We start from the raw sequence: 15571 nt of genomic DNA, 5'->3' as shown, positions 1-15571 counted from the left end.
TTAAATTTATTCACGGAAAGTACTTGGTACAGACCGTTTAATTGAATCCTGAACAAATAGTTTAATGGTGAAAATGCAATATAAAGTTTCTGGTGCAGTTTCAAACTTTAAGATATTCATGCACCAGTGATTAGACCTGTCTAATGTAGTTTTCTTTAATCTTTTACTATTGAAATTTTCATTTGTTGAAATATACTGTAACATTGATTTTTGTTCTATCCCAAATACAGATTCTCTCTTCTTTCTTTGGCAGGAAGGCACTTTGCTATGCCTAGCCCTCACCAGGTAGTGGTATTCTCCATGGAATGTGTGGGCTTTTCCAAAGCTCTTTCAACCATCAGTTCTCATAGCCCTCCCAGTCTTGCAGGCAAGATATTAGCTTTAGAAATAGGCTTTTACAGTTCAGCTTGCTCTGTGTTGTTTTGGAGGGGTTGCGGTACAGTGGGCCAGTTTTATTTTGTTTGGCACTTATAATAGAAATTTGAGAATTTTTTTTTAAATCAAGCCATATTTTTGATTTAAAGCAGTGATTAGCATTTTAGAAAATCATCTCTGCATTTTTATTCTTCTTTTAAGTTCTTTGTTTTGATATTTTGTATACTTCAGACTTTAACATATTTTTAAATGGGTAGAAATAAAGAAATGCTGGTGCTAATCATGGTAAATCAGATTATGGCTTGAAATGACTGGAAAAACATTTCAAATGAGGCTGCTTCATGTTTTGCATATTATGATTCTGGCTATTCAGGGTTTTGGATTTCTAAGTGTTCATAGTACCATGAAAAGTAAATATTTTAAATAATTATATCCCTTTTTTCTAAACTTCTAATACTGAAACTACATATATTATTTTTATCTAAAGATTGAAACACCAAACTTTCTTGACCTGAAAAAAATACTCATGATGTTTTCTGCTCTTCTTTTAAGTTCTTTTTGTAATACATTAGTTCATTATGATAATCTTGCTTTTCACATTTTAAAAACTATTTTAATTTTCATAACATCTCTTTTCTAATTTTTAAAGTGTTATTTCCTATGCTTATATTTTTATATGGATAAAAAAAAGAAAAGATTAACTTCTCATAGATCTTGCTTTAGAATTTATACTTCTTAACTTCAGATATCAAAGTCAGAGGGAGTAAAATCTAGCTCTAGTATTAAAGAGATCTGTATTAAATAAATAATTGGTAAATTTGACCTTTTTTAATGTGTTCTAAGAGAAAATCATTTAAAACTCTGATCTTGTTAATGTGGGATGTTAAAAAGGGATGAATTCTTGCTATGAATACCTGTAAGAAATTAAAAATGCATTCTTACTGGCTAGTCAGTAGGTCTCAATTCCAACCATTTTTTACTGAGCACAGATATGTAAAGAACCTTACTCAAAGTCCAAGTTGTTACTTGTTTAACCACTCAGATTTAGTTGTTTACAGGAAGAATTACCATTACACAAATTATCTTTAAAGTACCATCATAAACTATATCCCACCACTTATTGAATCCTAAGTAATCAAAGTGACCAAACATTATCTGCATCTATACCTTTAACCTTTTGAATTGGGACATGGTAGCCAAATAATATAGAATACTTAAAACGCGTGGTTCACCTAATGGTAGTGGTAGTTCTAGACATAGTAGTCACATCTAGGATATGTAAGCCCATCTGTCTTTGGGAACCCAGAAACTATTCTGAATACAAATAATCGTGGACATAACTGAAGGAGCATTTACAGAAAATGTGAATGATATCATTCATCAGTTTGCTAACCAGAAAAAAGTGTACTCACTGAATGATGAAGCCAAATGCCTGCTGGTTCCGAAGCTTATCTAGCTTGAGAAGGAGCAAGTAGAAAAAGAAAGAAGGAAATAGAAAAACAGGAAAAAAAGCGAAAGAAGTAAAGACAGTAGATAGTAAAGGTAGTAATAGTAATTAGAAGCAGCAGTTCTGTGAAGCAGATCGGCTGACAGTTGAATAGAGAAAATCTGAAAACAGAAAATCAACCAAGACAAGGGAGAGTTGGGGTGGCTTTCAATATATGACAGAGTTCCCAAATCTCAGTTTTTGAAGGCAATATTATGTTGTTCTGAAAGCATACCAACAAAAGCCCCACAGCAACCTGATAAATTTTAGGTTGTAAGTAAGCAGCCCTGCATGTTTGTATTTCAGCTAAACATAATCATGATGTTCCAAGAGTCTAGTTGCTTATATATTCGATATGCATAGTTGACCAAGGGGATAAAATAATGTTTTAGAAAGTTGATCTGAATTCAGCCAAAATTAATATATGTGTTTTAGTTTTTGCTATTCAAATTTGGAAAGGAAAACTGACAAGTCTAGAGTATTTCATTTTCCTGACAACCTAATCAATATTAGAAAGTTTGTATATTGAAGATGAAATACATGCTTGGAACTCCTAAAGATCTGTCTTTTAAAAAGTGTTTTCATAAACTTAGTACTATGAGAGGAATTTAAGTCACCATTTGTTTCCCTATTCTGGTATAAATTCTGATTTTCATTTTCTTTGCAATAATGGTTTCATGAACTAAATTGCATTTCTCTGTATGTGTCTGTTATATACTCAATTTTCTAATCTTTTCAGTGACATAAAAATAGACGTAAGCTTTGTAATATAAGTAAATGACATGATTTTTTAAAGTATTTAAAATATTAAGTTTATTGCTCTAGTTTCTCAAATCGACTGTAGTATGTCTTTGAATTTTCAAACCGTTAAAAATCTTAGAATCAATGTTTTCAGTGATTAAAAACTGATCTTTGGATAAATAAGGATAATAGGAACACAAATCAAGCATAAGCTTCAAATTAATAATTTTGAAATCCTGAGTTCCACTTAAAAGATTGTGTGAAATCCATCATTTCCCAACTGAAAATAACTGGAAGATTGCTAATGTATTCAGTCTGCAGAGGCTGGATTGAAAGTGATTTTGCTAGTCCCTTCCATACTCCAATACATGACAGATGATTTTAATGACGTTAGCTTGGCAAGTCAGAATTAACAAAAAGGTTAATGTACATAAATTAGTAATTTATTTTTAATCAAATTGAATTTGCTCTGTGAACTCCACATTTCATGTTAATAAAGGATTTATTTTTTCTAATTATAATGCAGGTATATGTTCATGGAGTTCTGAATTATTTTGTTACAGTTAATTTTCAAAGTATACAATCAGCTAAAAATTACTTTTTTCTGCTAACAGTTAGAAATCCATACTTTTGCTTTTTGTTGCTTATTATATAGCAAAACAAAATGTATTTATTTTAAGAATTTTTATTGCATTTTATAATATTTGCAATTATAGGAACTGACTTTATTTGATAAATTTACAGTAATGATTTTTATGTTTCCAAATTGAGAATGGAATATAAAATGAGTATTTTATTTGTGGTGGGCATGTTATATATGTATATTTTACTATAAGGCTGCTAATGATCTAGACATTTTAAAGTACATTTGTGGTATTTGAATAATTCTGTTAAATGCAGATCAAAAAATCCAGATGTTTTGCTTTTTCCCATAAACTTGTATAAAAATAAAAGTTATGTATTCAGTATTTAAGGTTATACATATCATTGCTATCATTCCTTTAGCACAATATGCAAACTAGCAACCTTTCTTAACCTGAAAAGGTAAGATGTCAGCATATTTAAAATATAGTTGAATATGCCAAACACTTTTAATTGTCTGCAAAACCACAAAATAGCTCATTTTAGGAAAAAGAAATACTTTTTTTGTTAGAGTCCTTGGCGAAACTTTTCATTGAGGGCCATCTAATGTAAATTTTAATTTAAAGTTTAAAAAACATTTTACTCATTTCATAACTACTGACAAAGGGAAATTCTTAAACGAGAGTGGAGAAAGCATAGAAAATAAAAAAATCATTATGAAATGCACGTGTATAAAATTTTACAGATAAATATCCTTTTATGAAATATCTCAGTTCCCTCACCTAATACTTTTTATTGAGACTAAGCAGGGGATCTCTGTCCAGCCCCATTTTCTAATATTTCTTGCAGTCCTAAGTGTTGCAGCAAAACATCTTTAATGTATTTTCTTCATTCTAATTTTTCTGTGTGTCAAACATACATAACTTTAAATTTACTATCTTAATCATTTGGGTGCAGTTCAGTAGTGATAAATACATTCACATCTTTGTGAAACAAATCCCCAGGAGTTTTTCATTTTACAAATTAAACAACTGCCCCTTTCTCCCTCCCCTCCCCTCTCCTCACCATTCTACTTTGTTTCCATGAATTTAGCTACTTTAAATACCTCATATGGGGGAGTCATACAGTATTTTGTCTTTTTTGTGACTGGCTTCTTTCACTTAGGGTAATGTCCTCAAAGTTCATCTGTGTTGTAGCATGTAACAGGATTTCTCCTTTTCACTCCTGAGTAGTAGTTTGTGTGTGTGTGTGTGTGTGTGTGTGTGTGTGTGTGTGTGTTTACTCCATTCAATTTGTAATACGTCTGTTAAGTTTGAGCTGAAATCTTATAGGCATATCCATATTTTAGCCTTCAGGGTGATTGAAAAGTAGTGCTCTAGGGCCATTATGTACAGAATTTTTATTACATAACCCTATCCACCAACTATGCTTGAGCAAACCACCAGTATATGTACATTTATTTATAAAAACGTACAATTGTTGATCCAAATATTAAACGTTGACAAATTTTATTTTCTTTTTCCCCTTACCTCTTACTTCCCCTTTCCTCTTTCCCTGCCCATTTCCATTTTCTTCCTTCCCTTTGTGCCTTCTTTCCCTCCACCCCCTTCCCTCTCTTCTTCTCCTCCACTCTGTCCTGCTCTGCTGATCTTTTCCCTCTCCTATTCTTGCCCCTTTTCTTCTCTTCTCATCCTCCTTTCCCCCGTTAGTTACTAAAAAATAAATCTGAATAGGAGTTACAATATTTTCCTTCCACATTTCAATGAATCATTTGAACACCGACTACTTTGGAGGCTACCTTGCTCTACCTGTGGTTTAGAGACAAATCACTACTCTCTATTAAGATACTCATCAGTTCATCTTTATAGATATCTGTGAAGCAGACGCAAGATACTGCGCAGAGTAATAATCCTAGGAAGACTAATAGAGTGAAACAGTCTTTCTAAAGTCTAGATAATATTCCATGAGACTTTTTTTTAATCATTTTATTCTTTGAGGATTATGAACTACCTTAAATTCACTGCTCCTTTAACCTGATTTTTGTCTTTTCCTTTTAAGAGTCTTTGAAGTTTACTTTTAAAATTATGTTTTATATATAATTTTGAGACTTTGGTTACTCAACTTTTAAGTTTTGCATTTCAATTGTGTTCACAAACATTTGTAGTTCTCATACCTCTAATGACAAAAGAGAGTGAATATATATACCTTTTGGAGACCTCTAAAACTGAGTTTCCTTGCTGAAAGCAAGAAATAGATTTGAAATCTATTTTCTCTTAAACTTGCATGACTTTTATCTTCTCCATGTATGTTTCTTTTGGTATAAAATGTTTTAAATCATCCGTTAAATTATTTAGCCCGCCCCCCCCCCAAAAAAAAATGGAGCTAAATTTGAAAGTCCAGGGCAGTCACTCTGGCACACTCATGAATAGCCCGTGCATAGCAGGGCCTTAGATTGACCAGGAGAGAATGAGATAGTTCCCCTGGTTACTGTGAGGTCAGTTTTTAAAAGAAATAACATTTAAATCTAGATTCAGAATATTAATTTTGTTGTGTCTGATTTAAACTGACAAATTGAAAAAGTAAACTTACTACTAGCCTGCTTTTTATGTTTTAATTTTAGTCAAAGTGCAGTGTACATATGTGGTAACAAATTGAGTGAGTAGTGCAGAAGAACTTGGTATAAAAAGCAACACTGTCTTTCTTACTCCTCAGTACCTCCAATGTCCATTCCTTATATGTAGCCACTTAGTCATTTATCCATTTATTTTGAGTTCTTTTGGGAGTTACTTCTATAATTCTAAAAACCAATGCAGAATGTGCTGGAGGTGAGGATAGGGCTTCTTACAAGGGAAGGAAGGTATATTTATTTGCATGCTCAGTCCACAATCTTCAGATGAAAACGCATTTTTAAAAAGTACATTCTGTGAATCCAAAGCAGCTAAGAAATTTATTTTTTAAATTTATGTTGGGGCCGGCCTGGTGGCTCAGAAGGTTGGAACGCTGTGCTGAGGTCAGCACCAACGCTGAGGTCGCTGGTTCGATTACCACATGGGCCAGAGAGCTGCGCCCTCTACAGCTAAGATTGTGAACACTGGTGCTCTCTGGAGCTGGGCTGCCGTGAGCAACCGGAGATCTGCGTGGGCTGCTGTGGGGCTGCTGTGGGCTGCCACGGGCTACCGTGTGCCACCACTCACAGCTGGTGCCATGAGCTGGTGCGGAAAAAGGGGGAAAAAGATTTATGTTAAGACATGATTCTGTCTTTTTCCCCATGCATATGTTAGTTTTTCTTTCCCCACTTTGTTGCCTATCTGTGCCCCTTACAATTTATAAGTTTTATATCTAAAGTTCCTTTTCATTTCTTCCTAATACAGATTTTTTTTCTTCTATTATTACTGGTAAAGTAGCCATATCCCCCCTTAATAATGGAACAGTAGTTGGTTTTTACCCAAGGGGTGGCAGAAGTTCTTGACATTTAATTATTAGCATTTTCAAAAACAAGCAATTGAGTACCTGACAGCTAAATAGTCTCTTTTGGAGTCTCTAAGCTTCATGAGCACTCTAATCAACATGATTTAAGCATAAAATTATCTTAGGTCTTAACTGCAATTTGAAGGAGAAGAAGGAGCATTTACCCTAATGATAAGCTACAGATCATTTCTTGTTTGCACTCAGGTCCTTTTATTTATAGCATTTCAATTAATAATATAACATTCAGTACTGTTGAAACAGTTTGCCATTTTCCCCTATTTTCTTTGTTTATCAATAGTATTTTGATAAATAGTTTTATGCTTCTGGCATTGAACCTGTAATTTTAAACATTTCTACCCAGCATACTTAATCTCTTGTTTTCATGTCATGTGTCTGGATTCACAGACTATACTTCAAATGTTTTCTCACTTTAAGACCCCTCTTATATTTTGCATTAAAAACTCTACATTTTTATGACATAGCAGTCTTGACAAAATCTATTAATTTAGCATTGCTTGTTAATTTTATTTTCCAAAGATCCCCTAACCTTCTATGTTAACATGCCTCCTAATGATCTAAAAACAAACGCAAAATAGTAATGTTAAAGCCAAATGATAATTTATCTTAAACTGTACCATTAATCTTTTGAAAGGTAAAAATACCTATATATTCTAAATTTTTTACCAGATGAGAATTTCACAAAACCACTGTTTAAGTTTTAGAATGTATATAAACATATGCAACAGATACATTAGAAATGTGATTGTTGATTGTCAATTACCAATAAGAACAAAGAAAAAAATCACACATTTTACGGTTCCTTTTAAAGTTGTTTGAAAGATTACATAATAATCATACCACTTTTTTGCAATCTCTTAAAATACTAATTTTATTCAACTTAATTTCCTTTTTTCTGAAATAACTATTCTGTTAAACTCAGCTTGGCTATAGCTTGATGTAATGCATGAGCATGCTGTTTATGCAAGTTGAGTAGCTTCAAACAGTAAGACAAAATTGTATTACAGTGCAGATATTTACATTCCTTTGAAAGGTAAGTGAATTCTCACTGGAACCACTGAAGAAGAATATTGGTGTTCCTTAATTTGGAGTTGTTCACCTATTAGACATGCCTATGTCTGGGAAATCCTTGATTCTCTACTGGTAATTTGCATCCAGTGATTTAGTGTTCATTAAAGATTTGTGTAACATGTTTTTCTATGCTAATGCCCTTAATGTTCTAAGGTAAAATACTAAGAGAATACTGTAAAGTGTTTAGAAGTTAAAATAATAAAGATTATATTTTCTACCCCTTCTTTGTTATTCCATTGACTAGAAAATTCCATCTCCAAACCATTTCTAAAAGTCTGAATCAATTTAATTAAGTAGTTATGTCTTTGATTTTTTTTCAGTGAAAATGTAGTTTTATATGTAGATAAAAGGCCAGTTGATTACTGAAGACTCTTATAAGTGAGTTGTTGCCTTTAATTAACATTAACATCCCATGATATTTTCTCCCCATGATATTCTTAAAAAAAAAAAAAAATAGAATCATGTAGATAATTTCCTGTTGTGGTCTTAGCTACATTGTGAGCTCATTTATAAGCAGATATTACATCCTATTACCTACATATACAACAGATAAATCAACATTCAGAGAGTGAGAGACAAGTTGAAATAAATCAGAGATTGCAATGCAAGGTGATTTTTTTCTCACTTCCTCTACCTATTTTCTTACCTTGCTGTCAGTAAGAATCTATTTTGTGTGTGTACTTATATTGTAGTTAACCATTGATCTTATGTAAAAGTAGGTAAAATGAGTACAATGAAAATAGTAAATAATACTTTTCTTTGTTCTCATTAGTTTCTTCGCTAGTGGAAGAAGGAGAAAAACAGAATAAACGTTTTAGGCCATCAAAAATGTCTTGCAAAGAATCTGCCCCACCGACCTCTTCCTCAATACCAGTAAGCCAGGAGTCACTGACAGTCAAAGAGAAATTCATCCCACCGGAGCTCAGTATCTGGGACTATTTCATAGCCAAGGTAATATTAATGTAGTTCAATAGAAATGGAAATGTTTAAAATAAGTGTAATTGTTGGTGCTTCCAAATATTTTCCCACTCTGGCTTAGAAAATTTTCACTTTATCAAATATTACCAAAATATTTACCAAAATACATACCCTAAAATATTTAGCTGTATTTCCAACCAGTTTTTAAGACAGCTCTTTGATAAGTTGTGATTTTTGCATTTTAAACAAAACAAAGTTCTTAGTAAGATGAAAAGAAAAACTAGTTAACACCTTAATACTAATATACTTGATAGTGATTAAGGAATCAAAACTGCCAGTTCAGCTGCCATCCATACTCTCATTCCTTTTCTATACGACAGGCAGTCCTGCATTGTTCTGATATGCACAAATTTCAGTTACCTCTGTTAGTCCCTAAACAACACAGTTGAAATTTAAGTTACCACAATATATTAAATATAAGTGATCATGTAAAGTATAAAGTTCCCTGCCAGCTCTTCAATCCATAAATTACAATGAAAACAGATGCACCTCGTGATCAGTGACCAATCACAATAGTTCTTTCAAAGTCTGTCGGTGATTGATTATTTAGAGCCTGTTATTTGGTTCATACACAGACAGAAAAGCGTGTCTCCCATAATAAACCCAAGTGACGTTTACAAAATTGCATAGTTAAAAGGGAATTGGCTAACAATGATGAAAGCACAGCAAAAAATGAAAAGAAGTTAACAACAATAAAAAAATAGAAGTTACAACAATATACTGTAATAAGTTATGTGAATATGGTCTCTCACATTTTCTCAAAATATCTTATTGTACTGTATTCACCCTTCTTGTGGTGGTGTGAGATGATACAATGCCTACATGATTAGATGAAGTAAGATGAATGACATGGCCATTGTGATGTAGTGTTCGGCTACTACGTATAAGGGTTACTGGAACACAAGTGCTGCAATACTGCAACATTTGATCTGAAAACCAAGATGATCACTACGTGACTAATGGGCGTGTAGTGGGACAGTGCAAGATTCATCACACTACTTAACACAGGACACATTTGAAAACTTAGAAATTATTTATTTCCATAATTTTCCATTTGACATTTTTGAACTGCAGTGGACCACAGGTAATTGAAACCACAGAAAATGAAACCATGGATAAGGGGGGAACTACTGAACACATTTTTCTTCTATTACCTTAGATCCCTTTCATATTTACCCATTGTATGACTTGTGGCATAGATACTCCCCTGAAACTGGTAATGTTGAGATTCAGTTAACACCCAGGTTGTCAAATAGAACTGAACCTTCTTGATCATCATATTATTTCACCTCTCAGCAATATTTAACATGTGACCATTCCCTCTCCTTTATGAAATACTTTCCTTTCTTGTTCTCAGGTGCAAATGTCTTCTAGTTTTTTTTCCTAACCCTACATTGATTCCTTCATGGTCTTCTTTCTTCGTCCTTTTCTACCTGACCTGTGAATCTTGAAGTTCTTCAAAATTTTGGATTTGGGTATTTATTTTCTCCAGTACCTTCCTTTTCACAACCAAAGTCCTCCCATTTTAGTAAATGGTATCTTCATTCTCATAGTTGCTCAAGCCAGAAACCCAGAAATCACCTTTTTCATCCCGTTCCCTTGCTTGTTAGATTTATCAGCAAATCTTTCAGTATACTGCGAATCTGTTATTTCTCTCCATCTCCGTCACTAACACTTGTATCTAGACGGCCAATTCTTACTTTAGTTACCGATGTCTCCGTTTCTGCTCTTGCTGTTTGGCTTTTCTCTCATAAGAGAATGGTCATAGTAATATTCTTAAGATATAAATCTCAATACCTGTCCCTCACTTAAAATTCTTTAGTGGCATTCTGTTAACACTTGTCAACAAAAACCCTACCTGAACTGTCATCTGCCATTCTCTTTTGACCTTTATCCTGACACTTATCCTCTTGCTTTTTTTTTGTACTAAACTCTTTCACATATTAAAGCCTTTCTGTATATTATTTCTAATGCCTAAAATGCTATTCTTCTTTTTTGTTATATGGTCTGTTTCTTCTTGTTCTTTAAGTCTCACTTAAATGCCACTTTTCAAAGAGGCCTTTCATGATCAGCTTATCACAGTTTTTGTTAACGTTCTCGATTCCAGCTGTCTTTTTTTTCTTTATAGAACGACTACAAGGTGTGATCAAACAATGCAGTGAATGTTTAATTTTAAAAAAAATTATTACAGTAAAAGACACATTGCCATTACTCCCCTTCAAAATACTCCCCCTCGCTTCCAACACATCCCATTGTTCTTGCCATTTTCTGAAGCAGTTCTGGAAGTCCTCTTTTGTGAGTGTCTTTAGTTGTGCTGTTGTGGCAGCCTTGATGTCCTGAATTGATTCAAAGCGTTTACCTTTCATGGTCATTTTGACTTTGGGGAAGAGCCAGAAGTCACATGTTTCCAGATCCAGTGAATACGGTGGATGAGGACACATCATAATGTTTTTATTTTACAGAAATTGCCATACCAGAAGCAATAAGTGATACAGAGTATAGTCATAAGGGAGAATGACAGCACACTTTAAAACACACCTTCTCTCAACCACAGCTCACAGCTGACTGCACCGAACAAGTTGAAACTTGTCACACTTGTTACTAAGGTTCACCGTGCTGCTTCCCATATTGAAGATCCCTACTTTTCCGTTGGATGACACTTGGCAGCAACATTCACCATATTTTTTTATCACAATGGAAAGGCGCCGTGTCACACATGGCTTCTGGAATGCAATTTCTGTCAAAACATTACGGTGTGTCCTCATCCACCATATTCATCTGGCACCGTGCGACTTCTGGCACTTCCCCAAAGTCAAAATGGCCATGAAAGGAAAATATTTTGAATCAATTCAGGACATCGAGGCAGCCACAACAGTGCAACTAAAGACATTCACTTCCACAACTGCCTCAGAAAGTGGCAAGAATCATCGGATAAGTGTGTTTGAAACGAGGGGGAGTATTTTGTGAGGGATTAATTGCAGTGTGTCTTTTACTGTAACATATATTTTTTAATGTAAACATTCACCATGTGTTTTTTTAATCACATCTTGTAAATACAGTTTGTATTAGCTATCTACTATTACAAAGTATGCTTGGTAACACATAGTAGATACCTGATAAATTTTCTGTTTAATGGATGAATAAATAAATAAATAAGTTGTGTAAAATGATGTCAAAGGCATAGAATGTCAAAAAGAAGCAGCCAAGTACTGGTTCCTTTACTTCATATAGTGAAGTATCCGAAAATGGGATAAATTGCTAATATTAGACTATGTAGTTAAATGTATTAAATCAGATAGTTGGATGATAAATTCTGTAATGTTTTTATTTTAGCCTTTTCTACCCCCTTCACTAAGTAAAGGAGAATATGATTCAGAGGAGAGTCTGGAAAGTGATGACGACGACGATGATGATGATGTTTTAGCTTCAGATTTCCATCTCCAGGAGCATTCTAATTCAAATTCATACAGGTATGGAATATTTAATTTTAAGCTTCTTTTTAAAAATTTAATCGTAGTTTGTATATATATTTTTGAAAATAATACATGTGAAATTAGTAGCTTGAAGACTTATAACATTATAACTCAGATTTCTTTACTTGAAATTATTAAATTCATTTCCTTAATTATTCCACACTTAAGTTTTTATTTTCCATGAATGGATGACTTATACTTTTGATCACTCCTCACAAATGTTGCTATCAGATTATTCCTTCCTTTGCTCCCTGAGACAAATAAACCCCACTATTTTCGCCTAGAAAATCTAATGTCTTTTCAGTAGAACACTAGTACTCTAAGATATCAGTGATTACTATTTTTAAAATGGCTTCCACATATTATAAAAATTACACATGTTCATAACACTCACCTACAGTTCCAATGCTGCATACATGTATTTTGTTTTTCTAGAAGTATATCTTCAGGGTAAATTCCTAATAGTGGAATTGTTGGGTCAAAGAGTGGTATATATACTCTTCTAAATCCCTAAGTAAATTTTTAACCGATTTACTATTTATTTTTAGTTGGTCATTGATGCGTTTGGCAATGGTGCAGTTGGTGCTCAACAATTTGAAGACTTTCTATCCCTTTGCAGGTCATGAGCTTTCAGGTAATAAATATCTTAACATGAATTAATATTGCCATTGCTTTTGATGTACTATTTTGTATTTTTTTTCAAATATTGAAAAAACATTCTGTTGTAGAAGATAGGTTTCTTTTAACTAAACCAATCACCTGTAAATATGTCTATCATATTGTTAGGTGCTTTTAGGAGGACAACATCCAAGAAAGCAGGGGATTTGAACCTAATGTGAGTGACTGTGTTTATACCTGTCGCCGAGATGGGAGGTTTCATAGTAGTAGGCACATACTAAACTAAGCAAATGCAAAACCTTAGTGATTGTTAACGCCAAGGAAAATAAACAGGAAAGAAAGGGGCATAGTAGTATACCAGGTTCAACTTTGATATGTATTTACATATGTAAAACAAGGTAAAAACTAAAATACCAATTTAACAAAAAAATTATAACGTGCTTATATTGGAACTATGGACAGAGATGTTTATTCTGATATTCCATAATTATATATCAGAAGATCATTTCTAAAATTGAAAAATCAAAAATTCACTGCGTAGGGGACCGCCCCGGTGGCTCAGGCAGTTGGAGCTCCGTGCTCCTAATGCTGAAGGCTGCGGGTTCAATTCCCACACGGGCCATTGGGCTCTCAACCACAAGGTTTTCTGTTCGATTCCTCGACTCCCACTGGGATGGTGGGCTTTGCCCCCTGCAACTAAGATTTAGCACGGCACCTTGAGCTGAGCTGCCACTGAGCTTGCAGATGACTCAGTTGGAGCACGTCGTCCTCTCAACCACAAGGTTGCTGGTTCGACTCCCTCAAGAGATGGTGGTGGGCTGTGCCCCCTGCAACTAACAATGGCAACTGGACCTGGAACTGAGCTGCACCCTCCACAACTAAGATTTAAAGGACAACAACTTGACTTGGAAAAAGCCCTGGAAGTACACACTGTTCCCCAATAAAGTCTTGTTCCCCTTCCCCAATAAAAAAATCTTTAAAAAAATAAAATTAAAAAAAAAAAGATGAGCTATTTAAAAAAAAAGAATTCACTGTATAAGCATGTTATTTAGATTTTTGTAGGTAAATAGCAGGAATAGCTAAAAGTTGAGGGTGGGATTAAGACTCAGGAGTATGGAAGTGTAGAATCGGAGTGCTGAGTTAGATAGTATTATTTAACTTTTTTTTTCACTTTTGTGTATTATTTAATATGCCATATGGAAATTGGGCTGACACAAAGGTGTAAAGCAATTTATTTTCCTTGCAAACATATTTTCATAATATTCAGGTAAATTTTTTTAATGTGAAATTAAAGTCAAAAGCAGTAGTTAATATAGCAGTCATTTAAATAATGTCATAAATATTATTCCAAGTACTAGTAGTAAAGCTATGATGTTGTTTTGACATAGAATTCCCTTTTTTTCTATTGTCCTAGGCCATTTAATTATGTCGAAATGTTACATTGATTTATGACATCCTTTTTTTAATCCTTTTTTTAATCCTCTGGATTTCTGTACCCACCTCTCTTTCACATCTCCTCTGGGAAAATGTGTGTTAAAATCTTACCTTAGTCATTCTTACAATTGAATATAGCATTTTACTACAGGAGATAAATGTGAGATAAATTTCTCTTTTTAGAGCTTCCAGTTAGTTCACCACTTTGTCATGCAGTTCTGAAAACTCTTCAGTGTTGGGAACAAGTTCTTCTCCGACGACTTGAAATCCATGGTGGGCCACCTCAAAACTATATCGCAATCCATACCTCTGAAGAGAGTTTGTCTGCAGGTCCTGCAATTCTCCGCCACAAAGCTTTGCTGGAACCTACAAACACTCCTTTCAAGTAGGTTTTTTTGGATACTGTTTTTAAGTATGACTTTTACTAAATTGTTTTCAGGTAGTATTTAAAGAAAAAATATTTGGGCCAGCCCGGTGGCTCAGGCAGTTGGAGCTCCATGCTCCTAACTCCGAAGGCTGCCGGTTCGATTCCCACATGGGCCAGTGGGCTCTCAACAAAAAAAGGCAAAAAAAAAAAAACAAAAAAAAAAGCTGTTAAAAAAAAAAGAAAAAAATATTTAAGTCTTTTATGTATAATTTGCTCTTCCAGGCTCATACCTGTGTCTTTGTGTGATGCATATAGTCCGGAGGTTAGCATACGTTTCCTGCAGAAGTCCAAATAAGGAAATATTTTGGATTTTGAGGACCTTACAGTCCTTGTGGCAATTCTTCAACCCTGCCATTGTGGGGTGAAAGCAACTGTAGACAATAAGTATATGAATGGGCAAGGCTGTGATCCAGTAAACTTTGTTTTCGAAAATGAAAGCAGGCTGGATTTGACCTGTGGGCCGTAGTTTACTGACGCCCACTTGGAGCAGTGCTGTTCAAAATAGCCAGTTAACAAACTGTTTTGCTGTCCCTGAGGAGTTTAAAGTGCACCAAAAGGTAAATCAATGCAGTACTTGCTTCATCAAGAAAGGCTTGCTACAAAAATTATTAACTCAACTGAACAATGTACTTGACATAATGAAAGTTTATTTACATTTTTCACAAGCTCTTACCTCATTGCACATCAGTAACAGAATTCATGAACTGGTATGTATTCAGACAACACTAAGTAGTTCTGCTTCTAGATCTCTTCTAGGAAGCACAACGGAGGGTAGGGGTCAGCAAACTGCAGCCCATGGGCCAAATTTACCCTTCCTCCTACATTGTAAATAAAGTTTTATTGGATCACAGCCACACCTTTTTATTTTAATATTACCTCTGGCTGCTTTTCTATTTCAAT

General features: G+C 34.1%; 1 protein-coding gene across 3 annotated transcripts in view; it reads left to right on the top strand.

Moving 5' to 3' along the window:
• Positions 1 to 15571, top strand: part of DMXL1 (Dmx like 1) — a 112578-nt gene that overhangs the window by 64152 nt on the left and 32855 nt on the right. For 2 of the 3 annotated variants that reach the window (XM_081054297.1, XM_081054299.1), the window contains 5 exons: positions 254 to 367; positions 8514 to 8692; positions 12053 to 12189; positions 12741 to 12826; positions 14428 to 14629. In XM_081054297.1, coding sequence (XP_080910423.1) covers positions 254 to 367; positions 8514 to 8692; positions 12053 to 12189; positions 12741 to 12826; positions 14428 to 14629 — 718 coding nt within the window. The remainder of the gene's footprint in view (positions 1 to 253; positions 368 to 8513; positions 8693 to 12052; positions 12190 to 12740; positions 12827 to 14427; positions 14630 to 15571) is intronic. The other variant, XM_081054298.1, reaches the window with a different exon arrangement.

Source organism: Rhinolophus hipposideros, assembly GCF_964194185.1.
Source record: "Rhinolophus hipposideros genome assembly, chromosome: 7".
In the NCBI taxonomy this organism is placed as follows: Eukaryota; Metazoa; Chordata; class Mammalia; order Chiroptera; family Rhinolophidae; genus Rhinolophus; species Rhinolophus hipposideros.
Note: the sequence above shows the minus strand (reverse complement) of the source record. Positions and strands in the feature narration are given on the sequence as shown.